At 33.5% G+C, this 25,451-nt stretch overlaps 3 protein-coding genes across 4 annotated transcripts in view; 1 reads left to right on the top strand and 2 right to left on the bottom strand.

Annotated features, from left to right (window-relative positions):
* The window catches only part of LOC136418351 (uncharacterized), a 67,169-nt gene extending 66,417 nt beyond the window's left edge, over nucleotides 1-752 (top strand). For both annotated transcript variants that reach the window (XM_066404390.1, XM_066404389.1), the window contains 2 exons: nucleotides 262-411; nucleotides 465-752. In XM_066404390.1, the coding sequence (XP_066260487.1) occupies nucleotides 262-411; nucleotides 465-701 (387 nt within the window). In that variant the 3' untranslated portion in view covers nucleotides 702-752. The remainder of the gene's footprint in view (nucleotides 1-261; nucleotides 412-464) is intronic.
* A 15-nt stretch (nucleotides 753-767) lies between these two features.
* On the bottom strand, nucleotides 768-2,968 carry Spf45 (splicing factor 45). The gene is made up of 4 exons (XM_066404387.1): nucleotides 2,586-2,968; nucleotides 1,574-1,829; nucleotides 1,137-1,513; nucleotides 768-1,089 (listed from the first exon to the last, which is right to left on the bottom strand). Exons 1-4 carry the CDS (start codon nucleotides 2,865-2,867, stop codon nucleotides 802-804), a joined length of 1,203 nt encoding a protein of 400 aa, XP_066260484.1. The 5' UTR covers nucleotides 2,868-2,968; the 3' UTR covers nucleotides 768-801.
* Nucleotides 2,969-3,890: 922 nt separating this feature from the next.
* Nucleotides 3,891-25,451, bottom strand: part of LOC136418342 (G-protein coupled receptor Mth2-like) — a 30,617-nt gene continuing 9,056 nt past the window's right edge. Inside the window, exons 4-7 of the mRNA XM_066404377.1 lie at nucleotides 13,713-13,900; nucleotides 6,827-6,992; nucleotides 6,624-6,766; nucleotides 3,891-6,564 (exon numbers count right to left, since the gene is read on the bottom strand). Of these exons, the coding sequence (XP_066260474.1) occupies nucleotides 6,377-6,564; nucleotides 6,624-6,766; nucleotides 6,827-6,992; nucleotides 13,713-13,900 (685 nt within the window). The 3' untranslated portion in view covers nucleotides 3,891-6,376. The remainder of the gene's footprint in view (nucleotides 6,565-6,623; nucleotides 6,767-6,826; nucleotides 6,993-13,712; nucleotides 13,901-25,451) is intronic.

Genomic DNA, 25,451 nt, shown 5'->3' with positions numbered 1-25,451 from the left:
ATACAATTTTGTTGAAATAAGATTGACTGTCTTTGAAATATGAAATTTTAAGTGAAAATGCTTAACTTAATTACAAGTCATTTAAATTCTCTTGTTACTAGATTTAAATAGTTATAAAATGTGTCAAATAAATTATTTTTATTATTTCTAATTATTTTAGCAAATAATGCTATTATTATTAACAAAAAAATTACTGGAGGTAACACCACCCTTCTGGAGAAGTAAATATGTACCTAGAGAAAATGCATAATCGTTTTTTAGAATGAACTTTCCAATATTCTTACCCCACCTAAACCAATTCAATCTACAGTTTCACTGATTTCTGAAGCTGCAAATGAAGATGGACTAGAAGAGGAAACATTGATGGAGAAAAAAGAAGAGCTACAGACCTTGGAGAATCAATACAAAATTGTAAGTAGACTTTTTTTATTATACAGATTTTCCTTTAAATTAAATTATTACAGGAAAAATATTATTTGGATGCACTGAAAAGACGAATGACAGCTTTAAAAACCTGCCAACAACTTAAGAAGAAGATAGAGATTGCCATAAAAACGTATGATTTAGATACAAAATTCAAACGAATTGAATTATCAAACCCGGCAAGAAAAGAAGCAGTTGATAAGTTGCTAAGCATTGCCGGTAAAGATGTGTTTATGACGCTTATTAACGATGGGCAATATGAGAGGGTGCAACAATAATGTTCTAGGAATAATCAATTATTTTGTAAATTTATTTATTGGTACTAAGGAAAATTACGAAAAATATATCAATTATAACTTTAATACATTAATTTTTCTTCTAATCCATCAATTGCAAATTATCAAACTTCTCAGTGTCATAAAATGTCGCCTTAACTAGGCGCCCCCCGAAGAATCGGCCGTTCAAGTCTACCACTGCTTTGATGGCGCTCTCGATGCGCTGAAACTCCACGAAAATCCTCACAGTTTCCTCTGGTATAACATTGGGAACTTCATGTATAATACAGCTGGCGACAGGGCCATATTTAGTATTGCATTCGTCTTTCACCTCAGGCTCTAAATCGTCGTCAACCTCACCAGGACCCACCATATTTTTAAGGAGAACAACCTAAACAATCCTCAAAATCAACTTGTATAAATATTTGCCACCCTTACCTTGCTGGGATTCTTCATAATTTCTGTAATCGGAGGATCTTTTTTCTCTGGAAAATCGACAACAGGGGGTGGAGGTGGCATAATGTCTTTTTCATGCACAATTCTTCCTCCTCTTTTGGATGTTTTCTCCACTTGAAGGGCACTTGACATGCCTTGCTCCATCCGACCCAAACCTTGACCTTCTTTAAAACCATACCTTGCCATTATTTTCGCAGCCACTGAACCTCCATAAGGAGTTGGTTGGGGCTTATTGGGGAAAATTGGTGAAGCCTCTGCAGGAGTATCCTGCAAACTTGGGGGAGGTGCAATAGCAACGCCACCAGTAGGTCTGGCAGGTTTTGGACGCTCCTCTTCTTCTTCATCATCTGCCCATCGTCCTGTCACACAATTTGTCCTGTAGTATAAATTAAATTGAAGAGTAACTTGGTTTTTAGTACCAGCAAATCCACTTCCAATAGAAGGTTGGCTCATTTGTGGGGTGGAAGCTGCAGGTATTTGATGTGGTGGACTGTCGTCAGGCTCACTGAATCTACTCTTGCGTTTTCTGTCTTTTCTCCTCTCAATATCCCTTTCCCTTTCTCGCTCTCTCTCTCTTTCCCTATCTCGATCAATATCCTTATCTCGACTTTCCCTGATTTCTTTAACCACTTTTTCATATTCATTTGGCCACAAAGGATCATATTCATCAATTACCTATTAAACCAAAAAATCGTCTGTTGACTTTAATATTGTATACTTTTTTGTTTTAACATTAAGATATATGTTGTTGTGTTCCAGCAATGAACAGTTAAGCTAACTAACAGCAGAAGTGTTATAAATCCAATGAGTAAACTGAAATTTTTGTGTGTTAGCTTGTCTGATGGAGATACACAAATTTTGAGGTGAGTTACACCTCTCAGTTGTTGGGTTCAGTTGCTAGCTCACAATGAAAATTTGGGTACAGTGTTTTCAATGCAAAATTGAGACAAATATGAAGAAAATCAAAAAGTGCTATAGAGCAAGAGAAAAGTTGTTGAAATAAATTTTGAATTTCCTAATATGGTTTTATTTAAAAGTTTTTCCAATCTAGAAGAACCTTACAAGAAAATATTAATTACCAAAAAAAGAAGAAAGTGCCTCAATGCCTATATTACAGATGTTGAGTTAAATATTGTACTCAAAACTTTTGTAGAAATATTATAAGTCACATGATAGCATAACTTGGTACTTTAATTATGAAAAGAGAATCAATTCGGTGAAAGGGCATAATTATCATTAACATGATTGTAACATTAATAAAAAAATTTAGGCATTATATCTAATAAATCAAATAAAATGACTTGTTATATAAAGTAACCAAATTTTAGTAAATAGTAAATGAAAGGTAAATTTTGTGTATATAAATAAATTAAAGTAAAAATTGGATATTCAAAGAAAAACCTAAAAAACCAAAAACATTAAAGTTCTTACCTTCCAATCAAACTCACTTCCATATATGCCAATGGGCCCACTTAAAATAGGTAAGCGATTATCAGGTCTAGGAGTAAATGGAAGCAACCCTTCATCCTCTTCCCTTTTACTTTTTAAATCAATCACAGGAGCTAAGCTAACTTTACGGGTTTGATCCCTTTTGGGTTGAGTTACAGAGGCCTTTTTGAGCTGGAGCTGGGACTGAAGCAATTTTATTCCTGAAGACCAACCCTGAATCTTTTCTTGCGTGGTTGTCTCGTAGTCGTCATAGAGCGACATCATTGATATATAGTGTGATAATTTACGTGTATTAGGGAAAAATTAAGTGAGTAATGTTGGAAAATTCAAAAATATTTTCTACTTTCCACTATGTTGTTTTGTTTATATTGACTAATCAAGCATGGTAATGAAGTGACATGCCATAGACATAAAGCAAGCGATTATCCGCCATTTTCAATGCTGCCGTCATTGAAATAACACATTAAATTGCGTGACGTCGTCTGGTATGCTTTTAATTTATTTTGTCATTGATAATCATTTAACACTATAGGAATAATCTTAAATATAAAACTAATTTGCACTCATATTATGTTTCCTTTAAGAAAGAATATAAGACGTTTTAATAGTTAATTTTACTCTTCATATATAGCAAATTTAAAACATCTACTTATTCACAAGTCACGTTTGCATCGCAGGATCGTAAGCCCGATGAGGAGAAATGAACTGAGGAAGAGCCCGAAATTTGTCTCTCTTCCATTAATCCCGCAACTCTGCTTCTGAGACTTGCAGTGGTTCGTTTTTTGCATATAAAGATCACAAAGATGAACATACCTAAAGGTTCAAAAAAACGATCGTTATTATTCTCCCTTAATGATGATTTTAGGAGTCAATTTTCTACCTTGAAGACCAGTTATGTTGTCGACAACAATCTGCGTTACAGCACTAACATTATTATTGAGATATTTAATCGTAATATCGATGAAGACTGAGGCGACGTCGCCTATCCAAATGATACCCATGAGAACTGCCAATTTGATCACCAGCACTAATCTAATAAAACAATTTGTTAATTAAAACTTAACTGTATTTATTAATTTTGTTTATTACCGTCCTGTGTCGAAACTGTATTTCCTGATGCTTTCTGTGGTACCATTCAATCTTTGGATCTCACTTTTAACCTTCATATAATAGGAGATAGTTTTGATGAACAGAGCCACACTGACGATTTCGAAAACCATCTCAGGCACCAATAAAAAAAGGACCTTTACGTATCTATCTGGTCCTGGAATAATAATAAATACTAAATATGCTCTAATGGCGGAAATATATTGCCTCTGAAAATATTGTCTCAAAATACGTTGCAAAAATATATAAAATACGACAAACAAGTGATTAAAAAAATAAATTGGAAGAAACATTTTAACCAGACTTACGGCATTTATTAAGTAAATAAATCACAGATTTAACTTCAGCTCTCAGCTATGAAGTTATATAGAGGTCAGATTAATAGCTCTGAGGACTCCTATGGGTTTGATTGTAATTTCATAAAAAATAAATTATGGAGATGTGTACGAGGCTTGTGAAGGCGAATTTTAAAATTAACGATGACCTTACAGGGTATTCCAAAAAGGCGGGACATCATTATCATAAAGTGTAATTTTTTTAATAGGACTACCTGTATTTTTTCACATGATCGAATCCTCCCTTGAGCCTGTGGTAGTTCTTAGACTTTTTTCATTTTAGGATGCAGTTACTCGAAGCTATAACGTTTTAAAAGAAATATTAGATATTTACAGTGCCTCATAAAAAATTAATATCGCAGTTGACTTAAGTTAGATTTTTTTAGCGTGGATTCTCATGTAAGATTACCTTAGTAGGCACGAATATCTATTTAGCTCAAAACATATACAGGGTGTTCACAATAACAATTTAAATTTTCGTCTTTTCAACTTCAATTTTCTTGATTTTTTGAAATAGGATGGTGTGTTTTTTATGATGTAGGCCAAAAGAAAATTCAGTTTTCTTCATATTGGCACAAAATAATGTGATATTTATCTTAAATGTTAATGAAATTATTAATTGTTTCAAGAAAATTTGCGTTCATGGCTAAGTGCCTGAGTGTTTAGCGTGCGTTGCCATGGTGTCGATGTTGTTTATTTTAAGTCTTGATAGTTCATTTACGGTTTTCTGTTCCTTAAAAATCTATTTATTTTAAAAGTGGAGATCAAAATAAAATATTCTCAACAAAAACTAATTAGCATGATTTATGTAATTGGCTCATGTGATAAAAATGTTTTACACACAATTTCTTAATAGATGACATCCTGATGTAAGAAGCTTAGAAAGTCTAAAGGAGCGTTTTAAATGGGTAGGAAGTTTTAGTTATGAACAGAAAAGTCTAAATAAAAGGCTTTTAGGAGAAGAAAATTAACCGGACATCATTTTATCAGTTGTAGAATCTTCAAACATTGACGTGATTGGCGAAATTAGTCAGGAGGTCAATAAACTGTTAAAACTTAAAATAAACAACACCGTAACCATAGCAACGCATACTAAACAGGCACTTAGCCATGAATACAAATTTTCTTGAGACAATTCTATTAACATTTAAGATAAATATGACATTATTTTGTACCAATATGAAAAAAGCTGAATTTTCTTTCGGCCTACATCATAAGAAACACACCATCCTATTTGAAAAAATCACGAAAATTGAAGTTGAAAAGGCGAAAATTTAAGTTGTTATTGTGAACACCTTGTATCTATTTTGAGTTAAATGAATATTCGTGCCTCCTAAAGTGATCTTACATGAGAATCCATCCTAGAAGTATCAAAATCTAACTTAAGTTAACTGTGATATTAATTTTTTATAAGGCACAGTAAATGTCTAAAATTTCGTTTTAAACGTCATAGCTTCGAGACACTGCATCCACTAATAAAAAAAGTCTACGAACTAATACAAACTCCAAGAAGACTTCTATCAGGTGGAAAAATAGAGATGGTCCCATTAAAGAAATTAGTTTATGACTCGCCGTCTTTTTGGGACACACTGTAGGGTTGTCACTAATTGCAAAATTCGTCTTCGTTAGCTTCATATACGTTTATATCATAATTGATTTTTTTATGAAATCATAAATAAACTCAGCAGTCCGAGGGGCTGGTAAATGGACACCTGTATTATAACTCTATGAAAATACACACTATGAGATCATTTAAATTTCATATCTGGCCAGCTGTGGGGTTTTACACAAGGGAAATGGAAGATGAAAAGTAGGTCGTAGCTTGATCATATGCCGCAAAATGACGTCAAATTAATTTTTGATAAAGGAGCTTAATGAAGGTTTTGTTACTTTATTTACTTTTATCGACATACGTTTTCTTTTTCAACAAACCTTACAGCTGACTAGATACGAAATTTAAACGACCTCTCTGTACAACATACATATAAAAATTAACTAATAAAATTATATGCAAAAGTGTATATACATTCTTTGGGACACCCTGTACATAATAGCTATATAAATGAGTATACCTACGATCTGCAATTTTAAACAGCTTAATCACAGACTAAAACTAAAGAGAAACTAATCACGAAGTTTATTGATAATCAAACGGCAGAAATTACACAAATTATACTTTACTGTCTAATGATAACTAATTATTATAAGTAGTTTCCCCTAAAAGGTCCCTTCATCAGTCCTTGTAAATCAAGTACGTGTTCAAATATTGACTTTGTCGAATACCTCTGCTCATCAGTAATTCACATGGCACCATTATTAATGATGAAGGTTTTAAGATTTGCATTCAGTCATGCTCAACGAGGTGAGTGTTTTTGTCATCGGATAGTGTCCATTGATCTGGCTGGTTTGAGTGACGGACACGGACCCGCCAACATTTCTCTTCCCTCCAAAGCCCAATTTATTCTTGAGACCAGTCGTGGTCCTCTTTTTGCATATAAATATCAGGAAAATGAACACCCCTGTAGCAAGAATGTTTTGGTAGAAAAATTTGAAAGACTTTTTGCAGTGATAAAAGCACCTTGAAGGCAAGTTATGGTGTCCATGATAATTTCAAGTTTCCTCGTAAATTCCATTGCATTCATGTTGTTGAAAAAAGCTGTTGTCACCTCGCAGGTCCAGACGATGCCCATAATGACCGCTAGTTTAACGACCAGCACCAGGCTAACAAATAAATTATTTACATATTAATTTGGAATGATGAATGAATATGATTTTTATTACCGTCCTTTATCAGCGTTGTACTTCCCAGTTCGGATTGAATCATTCATTTTCCGGATTTCATTCTTGACCTTTATGCAATACACTATGGTCTTTATGAACAAGCCAATGTTGATGATCTGGAATATCAGCTGAGGAATTAAGAAAAAGATGGTGCGAGAGTAATTACCTGAAATAGGAAATAGATTAGGCGACTACATAATAATTGGGAATTTTCTATAACATTACTTACAGATTGAAAGTCGGGTTTACAGATTTACATAATGTAAGATATGCGTAATGTAGAAAAGTCAAATATATACAGGATGTTCCGTAATAGCATTCAAAAATTCAGGGGTTGAATGAGTGGATGGTTTTAGGAAAATAGTTGATATGAACATGGGCCTGTTTTTGCCTTCTGTTTGAAATACACCGTAATAAAAAAAAATCTTAATAATTCCATTCTGCCATTAAATGTTTAGGGGAGCGGAAAATGGGTGTAGAGTCACAGCTTTAAAGAGGAAAATAATGTTTTTAATTTCATCAATGATGTGTCCCTGAATATTTTAAACGAAAACCATGACACGTCACTGGCTTTTTAAATAAAAATAATTTTTTGAGTGCTCCATATTTCTGTGAAAAAAAAGGTCTCTTGATTACTTTTTATTACGTTAACCGTTTTCATGGAAAAAAATAAAAATAAAAACATTATTTTCTAATTAATATTAAAACTACAGTATTAAATTAGGTGTGTTACGTTCCATTAATGTTATTTTTAACTTAAATATTCAAGAGACCTTTTTTCACAAAAATATGGAGCGTTCAGAAAATTATTTTTGTAAAAAAAAATCAGGGGAGTATCATATTTTTGTTTAAAATATTTAGGGTCACATTGATGGGGACGTCACTGGCGAAATTAAAAATATTGTTTTTCCCTTTAAAGATGTCTTTTACATATAATTTACGTTCCCCAAATTTCATAAAAATATTTAATGCCAAAACGTATTTATTAGGGAAAAAACTTTTATTTTATCATTCTGTATTTCAGACAGTAAGCGACCCATGTCGATATAATTTTTTTTTTTTTAAAGCATATACAGACTCATTCCTTGAATGTTTGACATATTATTATGAAACATCCTGTATACCCTGTATATTAGGAATTTTATGCGTTTGCATAAAAGGTTACCTTGCGTTAAGTTTACGCTTGCGTTAAATCTATAAACCCGGATTAAGCATGCATAGTTAAAAAGTGAATAAAGTTAATAAAGCTGTCTAATACTTAAGTGAAGAAACCAATCCCTTTAGTGAGTCTCCTGGATCTATGCTGTTGTGCATGCACTTTGTGGAAGATGGAATTATTGCAAATGTGATTTAACTAGAAAAATAGGTTTGAACTAGAAGTAATATCCACGCATGCGTAAAACGATGGACTTATATTGAGATAGGAAAACGGTAACAGGTAGATGAAACCGGATGGCACATTCTCTGATCCGATTTTTGAGTAAAATTTTACGGAAATCATTCTTTCACGGCTAACTCCACTTGTTTTCGATATACAGGGCGATTTAGAAACTTGACATTTTTTCGAACTCGGTTACTTGTTTGGTCTTCAAAGTGCTATCCAGGAATTTGAGTGGCACAGAACCAATAGCGCCATTCGTTTTCTTGTATGTCGTGTGGTTCTACCATAATAAATAAATAAAAAAAATATATTTTTTTTTATGTTATTTGCTTTTTTAACAGCTTTATTTTTTATAAAACAGTTGCAGGAATGAGGAGTACGTCAAGGGGCAGTACTGTTGTGGTTTTTTGCTTTGAAACTTAGAAAGGTCGACTAGGATTTGTTGGACGAATTGCGATTGTTTGAATTCTTCGGGGACTGCAGATTAGAGATCTATGTCGCTCAAAATCTCGTTATTTGTCACATCTCTTCTGTCGGCGGGACTGTTTGGGACAGTCTTGCTTTTTCGTCCTTTTTGCCGCTCTAGTCGATTTCAGGGCTTCTCTGAACGTTGTGCATTTCTTGTTTCCAGGGCAACGCCTCTTTGTATCCCACAGTAGAAAGATGTGGTTCTTTTCCTTCTGGATACGCTCTTTGCTTCGGTGGTCCAATACAAATTTTTGCGACGGTTCGCTTGCCGACATTGAGGCGTATTATTACCACCTGCTCTGAGCTGGCGTAGGGCCTCAATTTCCTGATAGTCACTTCCGCTTGGGTTAAGCCAGGGATTTTCCTCTTTAGCGCCTCGAGACTTCCTCCTTGGAGGAAGTAACGTCCATTCCTCTAATGTACAACTTCAATTTTTCCTGTGAGTTCTTCAGGAGTTGTGCCCATGGTCCTCTGTCTTTGCCCACAGTCTTCAGGGCGGCGTCATCGTTCGTCGTGATAATTACAACTATTCTCTCGCAGTTGGTTCTTATGGTCCTTATTAGGTCTTTGCTCTTGCTCTAGGCTACTTTTAACTTTATCGATCGTCTCTGCGGTCCTTTCTTGGCGATTATTAATCAAAAACATGTACGTAGAAAAAATCTTTCCTTTCGGGGGCTGCTTGCTGGGCTGACAGAAGGTTTGTTTATCATCATTTTTGCTGCTGTAGTAAATATGTGGATTTTTTCGCTACTTCGGAAGATGAACTGGACCATCGTTGCTTTTTCAGTGCGTCTCCTCCACTTCTTTTCCAGGCTGCAGCCCGCCTGGAAAAAGAGTCTAGCATTGTCAAATATGGACTTTTCGCTAGCCGGGAGAAAAATGTTATAAATCCTCTCCTCTTTTTATTTATCAGTAACTGTCGTCGTTCTAGGACAACATCTATATGTCGTACTCATCCAGAACAAGACACACCCAACTGGCATCTTTTACAGATGACACGGAGATACTGGCAAGATCCTTCAACGGGAGAATCAGCTACCTCTAACAGCAAGCTACAGCGTTGGAAAGAGGAGCTCCAAATGGAAAGTCGACCTCAACGCCACAAAAACTCAAGCAATTCTCTTCAAATGGAGGAGGAAAATCAGGCTTGAAGACCAACCAGAAAGCGCAATAGAGCCATACAGCGATGTATCTAAGAGTGAACACCCATAATAGAAAGAAACTCCAAGGCGGGAAGAATAAGATTATGCTCGTTAAGACAGTCACCGAACTGCAGCGGAGATACGCAGCAGAGATACGCAGCGGAGATACGCAGTTTAGGGATATGCAGGCAAGACGCACTTATAGAAACTTCAGGCAGTGGAAGATTGGTATTGGGGTCTTCTCTAGATGCACCTTTGAATGTCAGTGGTAATAAATCCTATGTAAATTGAAATCACAGATCAGTGACAGATATCATCAACGAATATGCTTTGAAGAAGACTTTTAAGCGGCCGCGGAGCATCCAAATGAATTGATCAGGAGAGTTACCCAGATGATGCTATTCCACACAACACAAAGGACTGAGATGACAGGTATTCCACAATAGATAACCAGAAGACTGACCTCCTCAGGATATATAAGAAAAAGTATATGATTGCATGAAGTATTTGATGAAACTCCATTCTAGACACACAAATCTTCATGAATTCAGGTTTATACCTGGGTATAACCTATAGGAGCATAACTGGTGTTTTACTAGTCATGACCCTAATCGCCGATCTTCTTACCAAGGCTGGTAATTTCCCCTCTTCAATTTAACAGGGAAGAACAAAACAGAGAGACCCAATAGTATTCCATCAATTCAATAGATATATTTAAATTGAAGATGGTGAACACATGAATTAGTTGTTCATTTTCGTTTATTCTACTCCTTTTTCCTGTACGTTGTTCCCACATAAGACAAAACAATTAATGATTCATTGAAAAAAATCGTATTTTGTCCTTCTTAAAAGGGATCATTGTTCATATTACGCGGATATGTGTATAAACAATGTTTTTCTATTAATAAATGTTGATGTTTTCATTATATTTTCTAAGTGTAAATTGGAAAATTTAATAAAAGGTCTTTCAAAAGTCTTTAAAATTAATGCGCTTACAGCTGACAGATCATTTTTTTTTAGAACTTACAGATAAAAAATAAATTGTATAATTCACAGTGTTATTTAATTCAAAAATTATTGCAAGAGCTTAGAATGGCTCTAACATTCCAATGGCACCAAAACCGATACTTAAAGGTAGAGGAACGGATGTTCTTAAAAATATTCCTTATAATAAGCTTATTAGCATTTTGATTTATATTATGCTTGAATCAAAGTCAAGCTTGTTTTATGCTATCACTTATTTTAACCAATTTTAAAACTGTTATAATCAAGAACACTGGAGAACCTGAATATTTTGAGTTTAAATATACAGGGTGTTTCTTGATAATGTGCGGATATTTTAAGGTGGAATTCTACATAAAAAATAATGATAGTTTGTTATACAAACTCTGTTCCAAAAATGTTTCGTTACGAAAATACAGTGCTGCAAAGTTTTCGAAAAAATGGAAATTAGTTGATATTTCCGAAACCGCTTGAGATATTTCAATGAAATTTGGCATGTAAAGACAGTTTATAAAGGGGCATTAATTGCAATAAAAATGTGTGTTTCAATGCTAACTTATTAAAAAAAATTTTAATACGACAAATAAAACAATAGAAAATTTAACACATTGTGGGTTGACATAATGAAATATGAATTACTACTAACAAGAAACAAAAAGAAAGCAATTAATGCCTCTTTATAAACTGTCTTTACATACCAAAATTCATTGAAATATCTCAAGCGGCTTCGGAAATATTCATTAATTTCCATGTTTTTTCTAAAATTTTACAGCCCTGTATTTCCGTAACGGAGCATTTTTGGAATATAGTTTATATGACAAACTATCATTATTTTTTCATGTAGAATCCCATTTTAAACTATCCGCACATCATTAAAGAACATCCTGTATAAAATATGCAGATCAACACGGTCAGAAAAAAATATAATGTTATGGTGACTTGAATTTTACGAATGATTTTGATAAAAAAAAGTATCTCCGGTTTTATCCTTAAACCATCATATGTAACATATGGCACTTTTTAGTGATGAGTCTGAATAGTTAGTTTCGTCGAAGTCAATTCCTGAAAGCATATTTATTTTTCATATATTTTTGGAAGCGTTAAATTGAAGGATTGTTGAAATAAGTGAATTATTTTTTCGTGTTTTCCTTGAAACCCGTCAATGAAAATCTCCAAAATTAAATCTTTGTTTTTCGTTTCTTCAAACAGGACATGTGATGTAAAGGTTAAAGTACGTTCAATTACATTGGTGCTTTAAATCGCATTTATCCTAATCTAGAATCATTCGTTAATGGAATTATCGTTGTTGCATCCGTAATTTATAAAAAAACGTGGGTAAAACGCCTAAAATTGCGTTAGAACCTTCCTAGGAAAGATTTAGTAAGCAACGCGTTCCGTGAGATGGCGGTGGCATAAGTCTGTGATGAATAATTAAATAGGTTTGATAGGTGGCGCACATTTCGATTTCAAGAGTTCACTGAAAAATATGCATTCCGCGTCGCTACGAAAACTTCGTTGTTTTTCGTAATTACTAATTGACCTGTAAGAAAGGAGGAATAAAGGGTAATTTTTAAAAATATACAGGGTATTAGTAAATAAGTGCGAAACATTTTAATGGGTGATTGCTGAAGCTTTTTTAAATAAAAAAGTTCATGTAAACCCTGGTCCGAAAACGCTTAGTTTCCAAGGTACAGAGAGTTAAAGTTCTTATACGGCCACGCCATGACATATTTTTAAGGAAAAAAAAGCACACCAACGGTTTTTTTCAAATGTTCAATTAATTGTTAACAAAAAAGACCTCTTAGTATTTTGTCGCTCGTGTAGCCGTTTCCAAGACAAAAAAATTATTTTATTATTATTTTAGTATCAATGTCCGCCGTCACTTAGATGCAGTATATCCCACATTGGATAGGTCGGGGGGCACTCCACCTTGGCCTGCCTGTTCAGCAGATTTAAATCTTTTAGATTTTTGTATCTAGGGTTTTCTCAAGTCTTTAGTTGATACCACTTCCGTGGAACACATTGAAGGTTTGAGAAATCGAATTGTGGCCAGTTGTGATAGGATAAGGAATACACCAGGATTATTTCAATGATTACGCCAGTCAGTGAGGAGGAGAAGAGTAGATTCTTTATTCATCACGGCTGAGGGCAGTCATTTTCAACATTTATTATGATTATACTTAGTTTTAAAATAATTTTTGTCTTTTTTGTTAACAATTAATGGAACATTTGAAAAAAATCGTTGGCGTGCTTTTTTTTGCTTAAAAATGTGCCATGGCATGGCCGTATCAGAATTTTAACATTGTACCTTGGAAACTAAGCGTTTTCGGACATGGGTTTATATGAACTTTTTTACTTAAAAAACCTCAGCAATCACCCATTAAAATCTTTCGCACTTATTTACTAACACCCTGTATATTTCTCTACAGAGCGTTTCTTGATAAAAAAAAAGCACTCTGTATAATAAATGCATCAATTTCTAATAAATCTAAAAATGTTTTTTTTGTTTTTTTTTAAGTCGATGTAGAATAAACTGTTTTAATTTCATCCCAATCTACAATCTGTTATTAGAATCGCAATTCCAGTTAGACGTTATTATAACCAACTTAGTACATTAGACAAATTACGTAGCTGTATAAACTAATAATCCCTCATATACATACTACTTGCACAAACAATGTTCAAACACTTCATGTCGTTAGTTTTAAATGTTGCAGGATTAAAGAATTTGATGTTTAGCGTTACACTTCAAAAGATTTTTAAACTTTACAAAAGCAAACGATGTACAGCAAGCGGTTAATGGAATGGTGCGTCATTCAATGTTAAAAATGTTCTATATATCTTTATGGTTTTAAAATAAACGTAACGTTAATGAGCTGAATATTGTACTTACGATTTTCCAAAAAGCATTTGAAAATTCCAACGTGAGGTTGGATGGACTCGGGAAGAACTTTAACTGTGTCGAAAATGAGAATTAGTAGAGAGTGGAAGAGAGGCAAACCCCACCCGTAGATGAAATAGAGAAAGAACTTCTTTAAGTCTTTCTTCTTTTGAGCGCTTCCAATTGTCCTTTTAGGCGTTCTGAAACGATATATTAAAATGTCCTAAATAGGTCCATAACTCACGCTTCGCTCATAAACGTCCATCCATTTTCATAAATCATCGAGATCATCTATTCAATTTTTAATGTAAATTGCATACAAAACAAAGATCACAGGAAGCTGAGGCTTGCGAAAAAATCAATGTATTTATTTACAAAAGGTAACACTGGAATTATTTGTTTATGTAACACGTATTTTTGCCTCGTTTTCGTTATGTTACCATTATATGCGCAAACACATGCCGCGAAATCGAGCAAATGATTAACGCGATTGCTTTAAAAATAATTTTTATTGAAGGAATGTGATTAAAACATTGTTGGTCTCAGTGGAAAGAATTTTATCGACAGTGTAAACGAACAAATTACAATAATAATGTGATGTAAAGGGTGTTCGGATTTGGAGCGTTTTGACAGGAAAATCCCGTTTCCCGGCTAGATAGGGAAAAACTAAGCGTAACTTTCAAGAGCTCGAATTTTGAGAAAATTTAATGGCGAAAACCGTATTTCGATGTCTTTACAGTCTGTTAAAATGGAATTAGATTAGAAAAATATTTGAGCCTTTATTCATTAAGCTCATATCTAATCGCGATTTGGCGTGATTTATTTTTTATTATTCCTCGCTGATTCTGCTTAGAGTCAATTTTCTTAGGCGACAAATAATAATCAGAATCAGCATCGCCGATTGCTCCTTTTTAATGATAAAATATATTAGTGTTAGTTAGTTCATTTTAGCCGCTCGTTATAGCTAGAAGTTCAATATACAGGGTGTTTCACAACTTCATCAGGAAACGCTAATGAGTGAGTCTACACATGAAAATAATGGTAATATGTCCTGTAACAAAAGTTCGAATCTCAATATTTATCAAGTTATGACGTATCAAAGGTGAAAATTTTTATTCTTTTTTTTAAGTTTGTGTCTCCATTTCATAATCGATTAAAGAGATATTTGGAATGAGACACAAGCTTAATGAATCTTAAATTCCTATAACAAAAATGTTTTTAAAATGTGTCACCAGAGGGAACTTTTCCTACATCCAAATTTTAACTTTCTTCTATTTTTTTTGTTTCTTTAATTATAGCAAAATAAAGTGTATCATTTTAAAGATATGAGCATATTCCTATTAAAAGGTACTCTTCATTCAAACCGATAAATTGAACGGTTTAGGCGTAATTCAACATTGAAACTCTTACTGATTTTAAATTTAGTAAAGTAATTTTTACCTTACTTGTACATTTAAAACAACTACAACAAAATCTTCGATGCCATTCATAGACAGAACAGATGGATTGGTAGAAATGGGCCGTTGTCTTGGGCACCACGGTCACCTGACTTAAATCCGTTGGACTTTTATTTTTGGGGCCATATAAAATCACTAGTGTACAATGAGCCGATCAATAATGTTGAACAACTACGCTTTAAAATTAAAAATGGATTTAATACTATACGGGAGACTCAGGGTATTTTTTTTCGTGTACGAAGACATTTTTTAAAGAGTGTTAGAAAATGTATAGAGAAAAATGGAGAACATTTTGAATTTTTTTAATTAAAGCAATTTTGTTTATTGTACTTATTTATAAATTTAAAACTGGTACCCACTATTTTAATTGTTTTAAAAATACAAGTAAAGTCAAAATTACTTTACTAAATTTAAAATCAGTAAGAGTTTCAATGTTGAATTACGCCTAAACCGTTCAATTTATCGGTTTGAATGAAGAGTACCTTTTTATAGGAATGTGCTCATATCTTTAAAATGACACACTTTACTTTGCTATAATTGAAGAAACAAAAAAAATAAAGAAAAGTTAAAATTTAGATGTAGGAAAAGTTCCCTCTGGTGACACATTTTAAAAGCATTTTTGTTATAGAAATTTAAGATTCATTAAGCTTGTGCCTCATTCCAAATATCTCTTTAATCGATTATGAAATGGAGACACAAACTTAAAAAAAAGAATAAAAATTTTCACCTTTGATACGTCATAATTTGATAAATATTGAGATTCATACTTTTGTTACAGGACATGTTACCATTATTTTCATGTGTAGAATCACTCATTAGAGTTTCCTGATGAAGTTGTGAAACACCCTGTATAATAAACTCTTTTTCGTATCTACTGGTGTTTAAATTAACACAGTCCACGCCGCTGGAGGGCGCTTTTCAAATTTCTGCCAAAATTTTCAAAATTCCTCATCACTTTATTGTTTAGGGCAATATTGAAGTAAAACAAAAACATTCTTAAGGCACTTTCGATTTCCAGCAGTGTGCTTAGATATTTGCTACAGCGTACCGTTTGGTCAAAAGCCGACGTGACTTTTTAAATTTTATTAGATTTATGTATTCCGCCAATGGCCAGATCCAAAAAAGAATAAATAATAATATTAGGTTTCATTTTAGAGTAAACGTCTAGACTCATTAAGAATATTGATGATTAAATAAAATAAACAACACGGCACTGGTCGTACACGACAAAACCACCACGAAAGCAGTAGGAAGGCTTCAATCACTGACGAACAACACGATGATTTGGTTCTACAGATGAAGATTAACACCTAACGCCACCAAAAACCAATTTTTAATACCAAATTATGAAATTAAAGAAAATTTTCTGTAGCGCAACCGCCCCATGGCCAAAGTGCAACATGTGAGTGTTCCCGACCATGAAGGGCCACAGGGAATAATGCGTCCAGCCTTGGCCAAAAGTATTTGCCACTTATGTTAAAACTCAACAATTTTAAATTATTTTATATTCAAGATAAAAGAAAAATACCAGTTGATCAAAATAGGAATATTTATTAAAATAAAACATTAAACATTAATATTTAGTAGAAAACCTTTAACTTTAATAACGGCGGCGATTCTTTTGGAGTAATATTATGCCATTCCTGAATCAAAACATTATTTAGTGATTCCTTTGATGTAATAGAGTGTTCTCTAATTTTGCGTTTCAGTATCGCCCAAAGATGTTCAATGGGGTTGAGGTCCGGTGACTGAGGAGGCCAATCTATGACCTCAATCCCATTATTCGAGAACCACTTCATTGTCGTTCGCGATTTGTGACATGGCGCGTTGTCTTGCTGAAAACGAACGTCACCATGTTGGTGTCATCAAACATTTTATTGAAAGACGATTCTAGTGCCGTTTTCAGTACTTGAATATATTTTTTTGAATCCATTCGGCCCTCACACACAACGATTTCGCCCACCCCGCATGCCGACATACTACCCCATACCATTATACTTCCTCCTCCGTGTTTTATGGTTGGCACGATACCTTTTGGCTTGTATTCTTCGCCTATTCTGCGTCTAACAACGGCTGCACCCGCGGTACCAAAAACCTTAAATTATTACAAAAATCATTGAATAATTAAAGGACGACTAATAGGAATTTTACTTGTTCCTCTATTACTATAATATAATTGAAATAAATTTAGAATTCATAAAATAAATATACTTCGGAGTTACACTCGTCCGACCACACGATATTTGACCAATCCTCTTCAATGAAATTGTTATGTTGAATACATCACTGCAAGCGTTTTTTTTTTCATTATTTTCTGACAGCCACGGTTTCTTCCTTGCTTTACAACCTTTGAGCCTGGCATATTGAAGCCGTCTTCTGCCTTCTGGCAGAAATTTTTTTCTCAGTACCCCCAAATAATTTTACAGCTAGCTCAGAAGGTGTGCCTTTTCGATTTTGTAAAGAAGTGCCAATTGCCGATCTTCTCTTGCACTTGTAGTACGTTTTCTTCCACTTCTTTTTAAATTTTCACCACTTTTTGATTTTTTATAACGTTTTAATGTATATCTGACAGTACTATGAGGACACTTGACTATTTTTGCGATTTATGTTTTATTTTTACCTTCCTCAAAGAGTAATTTAATTTTTATACGTTTTGCTAAATCTAATTATCTCGTTTTTGGCATTTTTGTCAAAAAATAAGAGTTTTTTTTTAGAATAAACGACTATAAGCTAATAATTGTTAATCGATGTGCACACTACAAGTGACCGAATAAAATGAATACCTATAAGTAAAATTCAAGATTCAAGTTTTTTGCTGTAATCGTGTCGCGACTTGTTCTCGCGTGTTTATGATGGGATGCTTTTTACGTTATTCAGGTGATCGCACCGATTAATAATAAAATACAAAATAATTGCTTAGAGTAAAAAAAAATCAAATTCCTAAGAGAGAGAAGGGTGGCAAATAATTTTGGCCAAGGCTGTATACAGGGTTATTCACCCAACCCGTTCATTAGAAGTTTACTAGGATCTAAAAGTGATACGAATTTGAAAATTTGGAGTTAAGTTCGATATATAATATTTTTTAAAAATATTTTCAACTTGTTGTCACTTCCGGTTTAACTGGAAATAGTTGTAGCTTCCTTATTTCAAATGGAACCCTCAGTATATTATTTTATTTTTAGATTCTACATAATATTTTAGGTACATTTTCTGTATAATGTTCTATACTTAGTTCTTACCGTTTTTGAGATATTTGACCTTGAATTAAAAACGTGGCTCTGTAATGACCAATTTTAAAATTCCATATCTCCGCAATTATTAAAGACATAATCACCATATTTTGCAGAAAGTCAATACATAGTCTTGTTAGTCTCGGTTAACTTCTGTGTCTTCGTGTTTCTACAACCCTTGAAAGTTTGTCGGTATGTTTATGAAACACCCTGTATATGGCGACGCCATAACAAATAAGCTAAGTAGGTTGCGACAACTTGACTTTGACGTATTCTAAAGTTCTATGCACATACTTTTAAGCCACTTGTAAAGGCATAGTTTTTAAAAATATGGTCTGAGGTGTGCCTATTTCTCAGAAATTAAGAAAAATTATAATTTCTCAACACATTAATGGAAAATCATTAAAAAACATAGCAGAGGACTTAGAATTATCAAAGTCATTAGTCGGGAACATTGTAAAATACCATAATCGCAGAGGTACAATTGAAATTGAAGGTAGAAGTACTGGTTGCTGTCCAATTGTTAAAGAAAGAGATCGACGATCATTATTAAAAATATGCAAAGAACAAAGACGAGGCACTCTTCGGAAAGTTACTGCTAGATGGAACGATCATTGTGGTTTAAATATATCTAGGGAGTGTTGTCGAATATGGATTCATAAGTCCGGACTCGGTTTTTACAAAGTACTTTCATTTCTAGGAGGCATATTACTTGTTAATTGCTTTTTATAATTTTCGTTAGACCAAAGAAAGGCCACTTTTGACAGCTACCCCCAAAAAAAATCGATTGATTTGGGCAAAATCAAAAGTTTCATGAACTTACAATGATTGGAAAAAGGTTATCTTTAGTGATGAGTTCAAATTTGACGTCTGTGTTGGAGATATGCGTAAAAGAGTCATAAGGACAAAACAAGAGGCTTTTTACAAAGACTGTTTGAAACGAAAGTTAAGTTTCCTAAGGGTCAAATGGTTTGGGGCTGCATGTTTGCCAAGGGATTAGGTCAGATAGAGTTTATAGACGGTACAATAAATACTAAGAAGTATAAACAAATATTACAAAACAAATTACTTCCGAGCATTCGTCAGTTGTACGATGACGAAAATTTAATTTTTCAACAAGACGATGCTTCTTGTTGTACTGCCCGTTCAACAAAGCAATGGTTTGGCGAGAATAACATTAATGTAATCTCTTGGCCTTCAGACAGTCCTGATTTAAACATAATCGAATGCATTTGACACGAAATGAAGAAGTATTTAAGAAATAATCCTCAAAGGAGCCTCGAAGCTCTAAGATTAGCTATAGATTTGGAACACACTTACACTTGAGTTTTGTGATAAATTGGTGAGAAGTATGTCAGCAAGAATCCAAGCAGTCATCAAAGCGATGTTACCAGTTATTAATTAGAGCTAAAATACGTTGCATCCCAATATATAGTTGTCAAGCGTAATACGCAATATTTCTTAAAGTTTGTCATTTTTGGGTTAAACAACAATTTCGTTGTATTATTTTTTTATTAGTTATTTAAGCATTGTATAAGCATTTTGAAAATATAATTCGTTTGAATGTGTTAATTAATATTTGTTTTAAAATATTGAAAACTTTAAAAATTACAATGCATCCTAATATATAGTTGTTAGGGCTCGTACTACTGACAAAACAAGGAAACAGATACAAACTACAGAACAGATTACACGAAGTGCCCAAGACGCACGGATTTGTCATGCTCAGTTCCATATTCAAAAAAACGGAGGCCACTTTGAACAGTTCCTTTAAATTCTGCCTCGTTTTAAATTTATTATTTAAATTTACAAATTTGCGTATCAGTCTTTTTAATAAAAAATATCAAAATATTATAGGCTTCTTGACGCTTGAAAACGTAACTGAATTCAATAAATAACTAATTTATGAGGAAACTGAACGAAATTCGACCAAAACTCAAGGGATATCAAATTTAGGCGATAGATTGGAGAATTAAAGAAAAATATTAGAATACATCAGTGGCGTACTAGCAAGTTTTTCTAAAGGATTTTATGAAGCAAGACCTTAGAAAATGCAATACCCTGTATAGTGATTGAAGGCAATTTAGTCTCGTGTTAAGCAGCACCCATTACCTAGTATAAAATTTAAAAAGCTCTATCTGCAGTAGGTCAAGCACAATAAAAAAAAACTAATATTTTCTTACACTTTGACATCCTGTAACTCTATTACTGATCGAGATAGGATCTATGCTCATATGAACTTTTGTTCTTATTTTGCACTAGAGAATACGCACCTGAAATAGTGCCGTGCAGTTTTGAAACACCCTATATATAAAATAAACAGAAAATGTGAAATGGGAGGTACGTACACCTTATAGGAAAGGTTTGCGAGTCAGTCTTTGAATAGACACAGCCCTTGCAATTAAAAATTAAAGATAGCGCTCCAACTAGTATCAACTACTAGTGCTGTGTTTCATTAAATATCCATTTTCCTATGAAAATCCAATAATTTTAAATGAAAATCACAGTTAGCTAACTTCAAAAAATGTCCATTTAAAATTATTTTCACCTATGTAAGTATGTCTATAAGTATTTTCAAAAATACTGAACTTGAAGATACTGAATTTTGTGTTTATATTCAATTTGGTTTTGGCATCAGCTCTCAAAGTAACATTATTTATTTCGTATGTTTCTATGACAATAGTAGAATGTGTCAAGTTATTGGGTTTCTAATTTTTAATTTTTAGTGTTAATTTGGTGCCGATTTTTCATGTAAAAATGATAAATAACTATGAAAAATATGACATGATAAAATGTTTCACATACAGGCAGCCTGTGAGTTATACTTCCATATCGATCCCGAGCGATATCAGCCAGATAGAAGACTGTTTAAGCAATTGAAAAATAATTTGCAGGATTATGGAAACTTCAAAAAGCGTATACCACAACGCTACAATTGAAATGAAGATGACAAAAGTGAAGAACTAAATGTAATTGGAGAAGTTTTAGAAGATCCAAACATATCGCTGAGGACAACACTCGCTGGTCGAACGGGTGTGATGTAATTTAACCATATATTGTAAAACCAAGAGCAAAGGGTGCCAACGATGAAATCCCTGCAATCCGAAGGTCTTAGAATACCTTAGGTTACGCTTATGGATTCTCCCACAAATTCACCACCTTATAACTATTTTCCCATGGGGATCTAGGGCGCTGTTACATCTCAACTTGAGTGGCTGCTATTTAGTACCCACTATCTCTCATCTGACATGGCAAAATTAAGAGTACGATATCTGGGAACACCATATCCGCCCTTAACGAGACGTTAAGTAAGTTATGTTGTCGGGTTTAGGCATATGGGGTTCTTCAAGATACGTAGCTTAAGACCGGGTATTCCGGCTCACTCTCTTCTCGTGCGAGCATGGAAGCTCCGCAAAAGGGCCTAACCCTTCGTGTACTGTAAAGAAGTTAATAAAAAAAAGTGTTGTTAGGCCAAATCGCGTATTATTATTCCATACCGGCGCACTACGAGTGTAACGGGTGTTAAAGTAACAGAAGCTTTCACCACTTTTCAAAAACACAAATTTAAACCTTATTGTATCATTAAAGTGCACCAGCTTCAACACGAAGGCATTGCCAGAAGACTAACGTTTTGCTATTGGTTTGTTGATAGATATAATACCAATTCTTTAGCCTTTAGATACTTTTAATTGTGTGAAAGTAATAAAAAAATAAATTAATGCCAACTTGATTATAAACACAAAAAGTCTAATGCTTCAGTCATTTTTGAAAATAACTATACTTACATAGTTGAAAATGGTTTAAAATAGACATTTTTTTGAAGTCAAAGTCGACTGTAATTTTCATTTAAAATAAAAAAGTCATGTCGGTTTTTGAGAAAACGATACGTTGTAGCAAAAAACTAAGCACGCCACTGGAATCACATCGAAAGTGCCTTAAGAATGTTTTTGTTTTACTTCAATATTGTCCTAAACAAAAAAGTGATGAGGAATTTCGAAAACGGCCGAAATTTGAAAAGCGCCCTCTAGCGCCGTGGACTGTAAAGATATCGAAATATAGTTTTCGCCATTAAATTTTCTCAAAAATCGAGCTCTTGAAAGTTATGTTTAGTTTTACCTTATCTAGCTCGGAAATGGGATGTTCCTGTTAAAACATTCCAAATCCGAACACCCTGTACATTCAGAGGCCTAGATCGAAATCGAAATAGAGGATTTGTCGTCATTACCTGTATAATTGTTATCCTTACTACGTAAGGTTCCAGTAAAACCAAGAAGAATAAAATAAACAGATGTACCCACTTATATTGGGAGCTCTGGAGTGGTGTCGGGTGTCAAGGAGAGGGATGGAACCCAGGATGGAGGGCAATCTGGTCCCGGCAGTTAAACAGGACACTACATTTTTAATTTTTGTAGTTATTTTTCGTTCCATAATAAATTTTAGTCCGAGATTTAAGTATTTCCTTCTCCTGGAAATTCGTTTGACAACATAATGTACTTCGATGCAGGAAAATAATGAAATCGTCCCTTTGTTTTGGTACTACTATAATCAGCGTTTTGACGGTCTTAATTCTCTATTGGAAGTACCTTACAACTGATTTAGGCTTATACAGGGTGATTCACAACTTATCTATAAAATTTTAAGGGTAGGTGTGTTATGAAAAACTAAGTAGATTTTGTAAGAAAATTTTTTGGAAAATCCTTATAATTTTTGCGGAAGAAATTGTTAAAGTTTAACCATAGTATAACTGGACGACTGTAATGTTCCCGTTTTTCTGCAGAACCCCTTTTAGGTTCATCAACCTTACGTATAATTTATAGTTAAGTCTCCTACGTATCAATGGTTGGAAGCTGAAGACATGGATGGTCCGACTTAAGGGTTCTTCCAAAATTGCTTACACATGTAAGCTCGCTTCTTTTATTTCGGGTGAAACAAAAGTACCCTTAAATCGGATCACCCATGTTCTCAGCTGCCAACCATTAACACGTGGGAGACCCAACTGTAAATTATACGTAAGGTTGATGAACTTAAAAGGGATTCTGCAGAAAAACGGAAAAATTACAGTCGTCCAGTTATACAATGATTAAACTTTAACAATTTTTTCAGGATTTTCCAAAAAAATTTCTTATAAAATCGACTTAGTTTTTCATGACACATCTACCCCTAAAATTTTATAGATAAGTTGTGAATCACCCTATATCTAAACTCACCAACTAGGAGGGTTCTTTTGTGTCTATCTTGATCATAGTTGAATTTTTCTAAGCTAACCTTTGGTTTGTCTTAATTACTTTATTATTGAGCTAAAGGTTGAGTCTGCTTATACTACTGGTGCCTTTTCAAGGGAAAGATGAATACATCTGGACGAAAAATGTTAATATGAATATAATAAATTATTTATATTATGTTAATATTAATGTAATATAATAAAATATTAATAACCGATTTAGCTTATTTTAAGAATATTGCGTTACTAATAGCATTCGATGGGTACACTGCACCTGTTGAGTTTGACCCTTGAGGAAACAAACCCAGGGATGGTCGGTCAAATATAGATTCCGAATTCTCGATTTGATTTATGAGAACAAAACCGCTATAAAAAAGTTAATTCTGGATTGGCTAAAAATACTAACCTAAATAAATGGTAATTATTCGTTAATAGAAATTTATGTGTTAACTTATCAAGGAAGTAATGGGCGTTCATGTGCATGCAAGACCTCTCTGGCACGGAGCCTGCTTAAACAACGCATAATAATAACTTTATGGCGTCTCAATTTATAGCACTTATAAAAATCCATGTGATTTGCGTAGAAAATAAAAGGGTGGATACATTATCTAAACATTGAAAAAGCGATCGATCCGGTAAATATAAGAGCTCGTAAACGCTGTTAATAAACCCTAAATCGAATCAACTGATCGTAAATAAAGTGTGTGTATTGGCAGCGAAATGCACACAGTTGATGTGCCATTAAAATTCCATTAAAAGTTTGTTTCCAGTAGAAACTTAACTTTGTTTAGAGTCAAGTTGGGTGTAAAAAAATAGCGGACATATTGGGTTGTACGGAAACAAAAGCAGGATTTCAGTTGTCTTCATTTTAATCCTCTGAATCATTGTGTGTTCACGTTGATTTGCCACTTACAAGAGAAAGGGCTCAAGTGCCCCTCTTGACTTTAATGAAATTTTACAGAGAAGTAGTTTAGATCTATCTAAGAATAGTGATGTATATTTTACATTACATCTTCAAGGTTTAAGGGGTGGAAACTACCCCCAAAGCTTTGCCAATTTTTCGCTTTTTAACGATAACTTTTGATCTAGATGAGTTAGAACAATAAAAAAAAGCGAAATGTTCCTTTTTCAATTCGCTATCGATCTGTCAAGGTCCAGAAGAAATATTAGTTTTCATTTTTTTTCCGAAAATTTCACTTTTTTTTGGTCCCGTTTTTACACGCGTCCAGCAGTCTTGTTCAATTTTTTTTATCATTTTATAAAGAAAACATTTCTCAATAGAATGGTACATTTTTCTTACATCAAGAACAACTAAATACTGCAGCTTGGTCACATAAATTATAAAAATAAATAAAATATAAACAATAACATGTATGTTTTAAACATTTTTTCCATAAATATCATTGCTGCAAAACATATAATCCACAGATACCAATGAAATATTCTCTTGTATATTATTCATATATGGAAAAATGCCCCACGTTGATGCATAACGCATAATACTTGTTAACTACACGAGAGAATGTTAATCTAATTTTGAATTAAAAATATATTTTTGATGGTACCATTCTGTAGTACTCATTAAGTGAAGCCTTTTTTATTATGAGAAATTTTCTTCTGCGACCTGCGGTTCTGACGTTATAAGCGGTCAAACATGGCGTGCACACTTTTACATAAACAATTATAACTTTTGTTAGAAACATGATATCCAGCTCGGCTTTGCATCATCCTATTGAGAAATGTTTTCTCTTTAAAATGATAAAAAATTGAATAAGACAGTTGGACGCGTGTAAAAATGGAAGCAAAAAAAATGAAATTTTCTAAAAAAAAATTAAAAGTAATA

This window comes from Euwallacea similis, chromosome 34 (assembly GCF_039881205.1).
Source record: "Euwallacea similis isolate ESF13 chromosome 34, ESF131.1, whole genome shotgun sequence".
Lineage (NCBI taxonomy): Eukaryota > Metazoa > Arthropoda > Insecta > Coleoptera > Curculionidae > Euwallacea > Euwallacea similis.
This window is presented reverse-complemented; position numbering and strand designations above follow the sequence as displayed.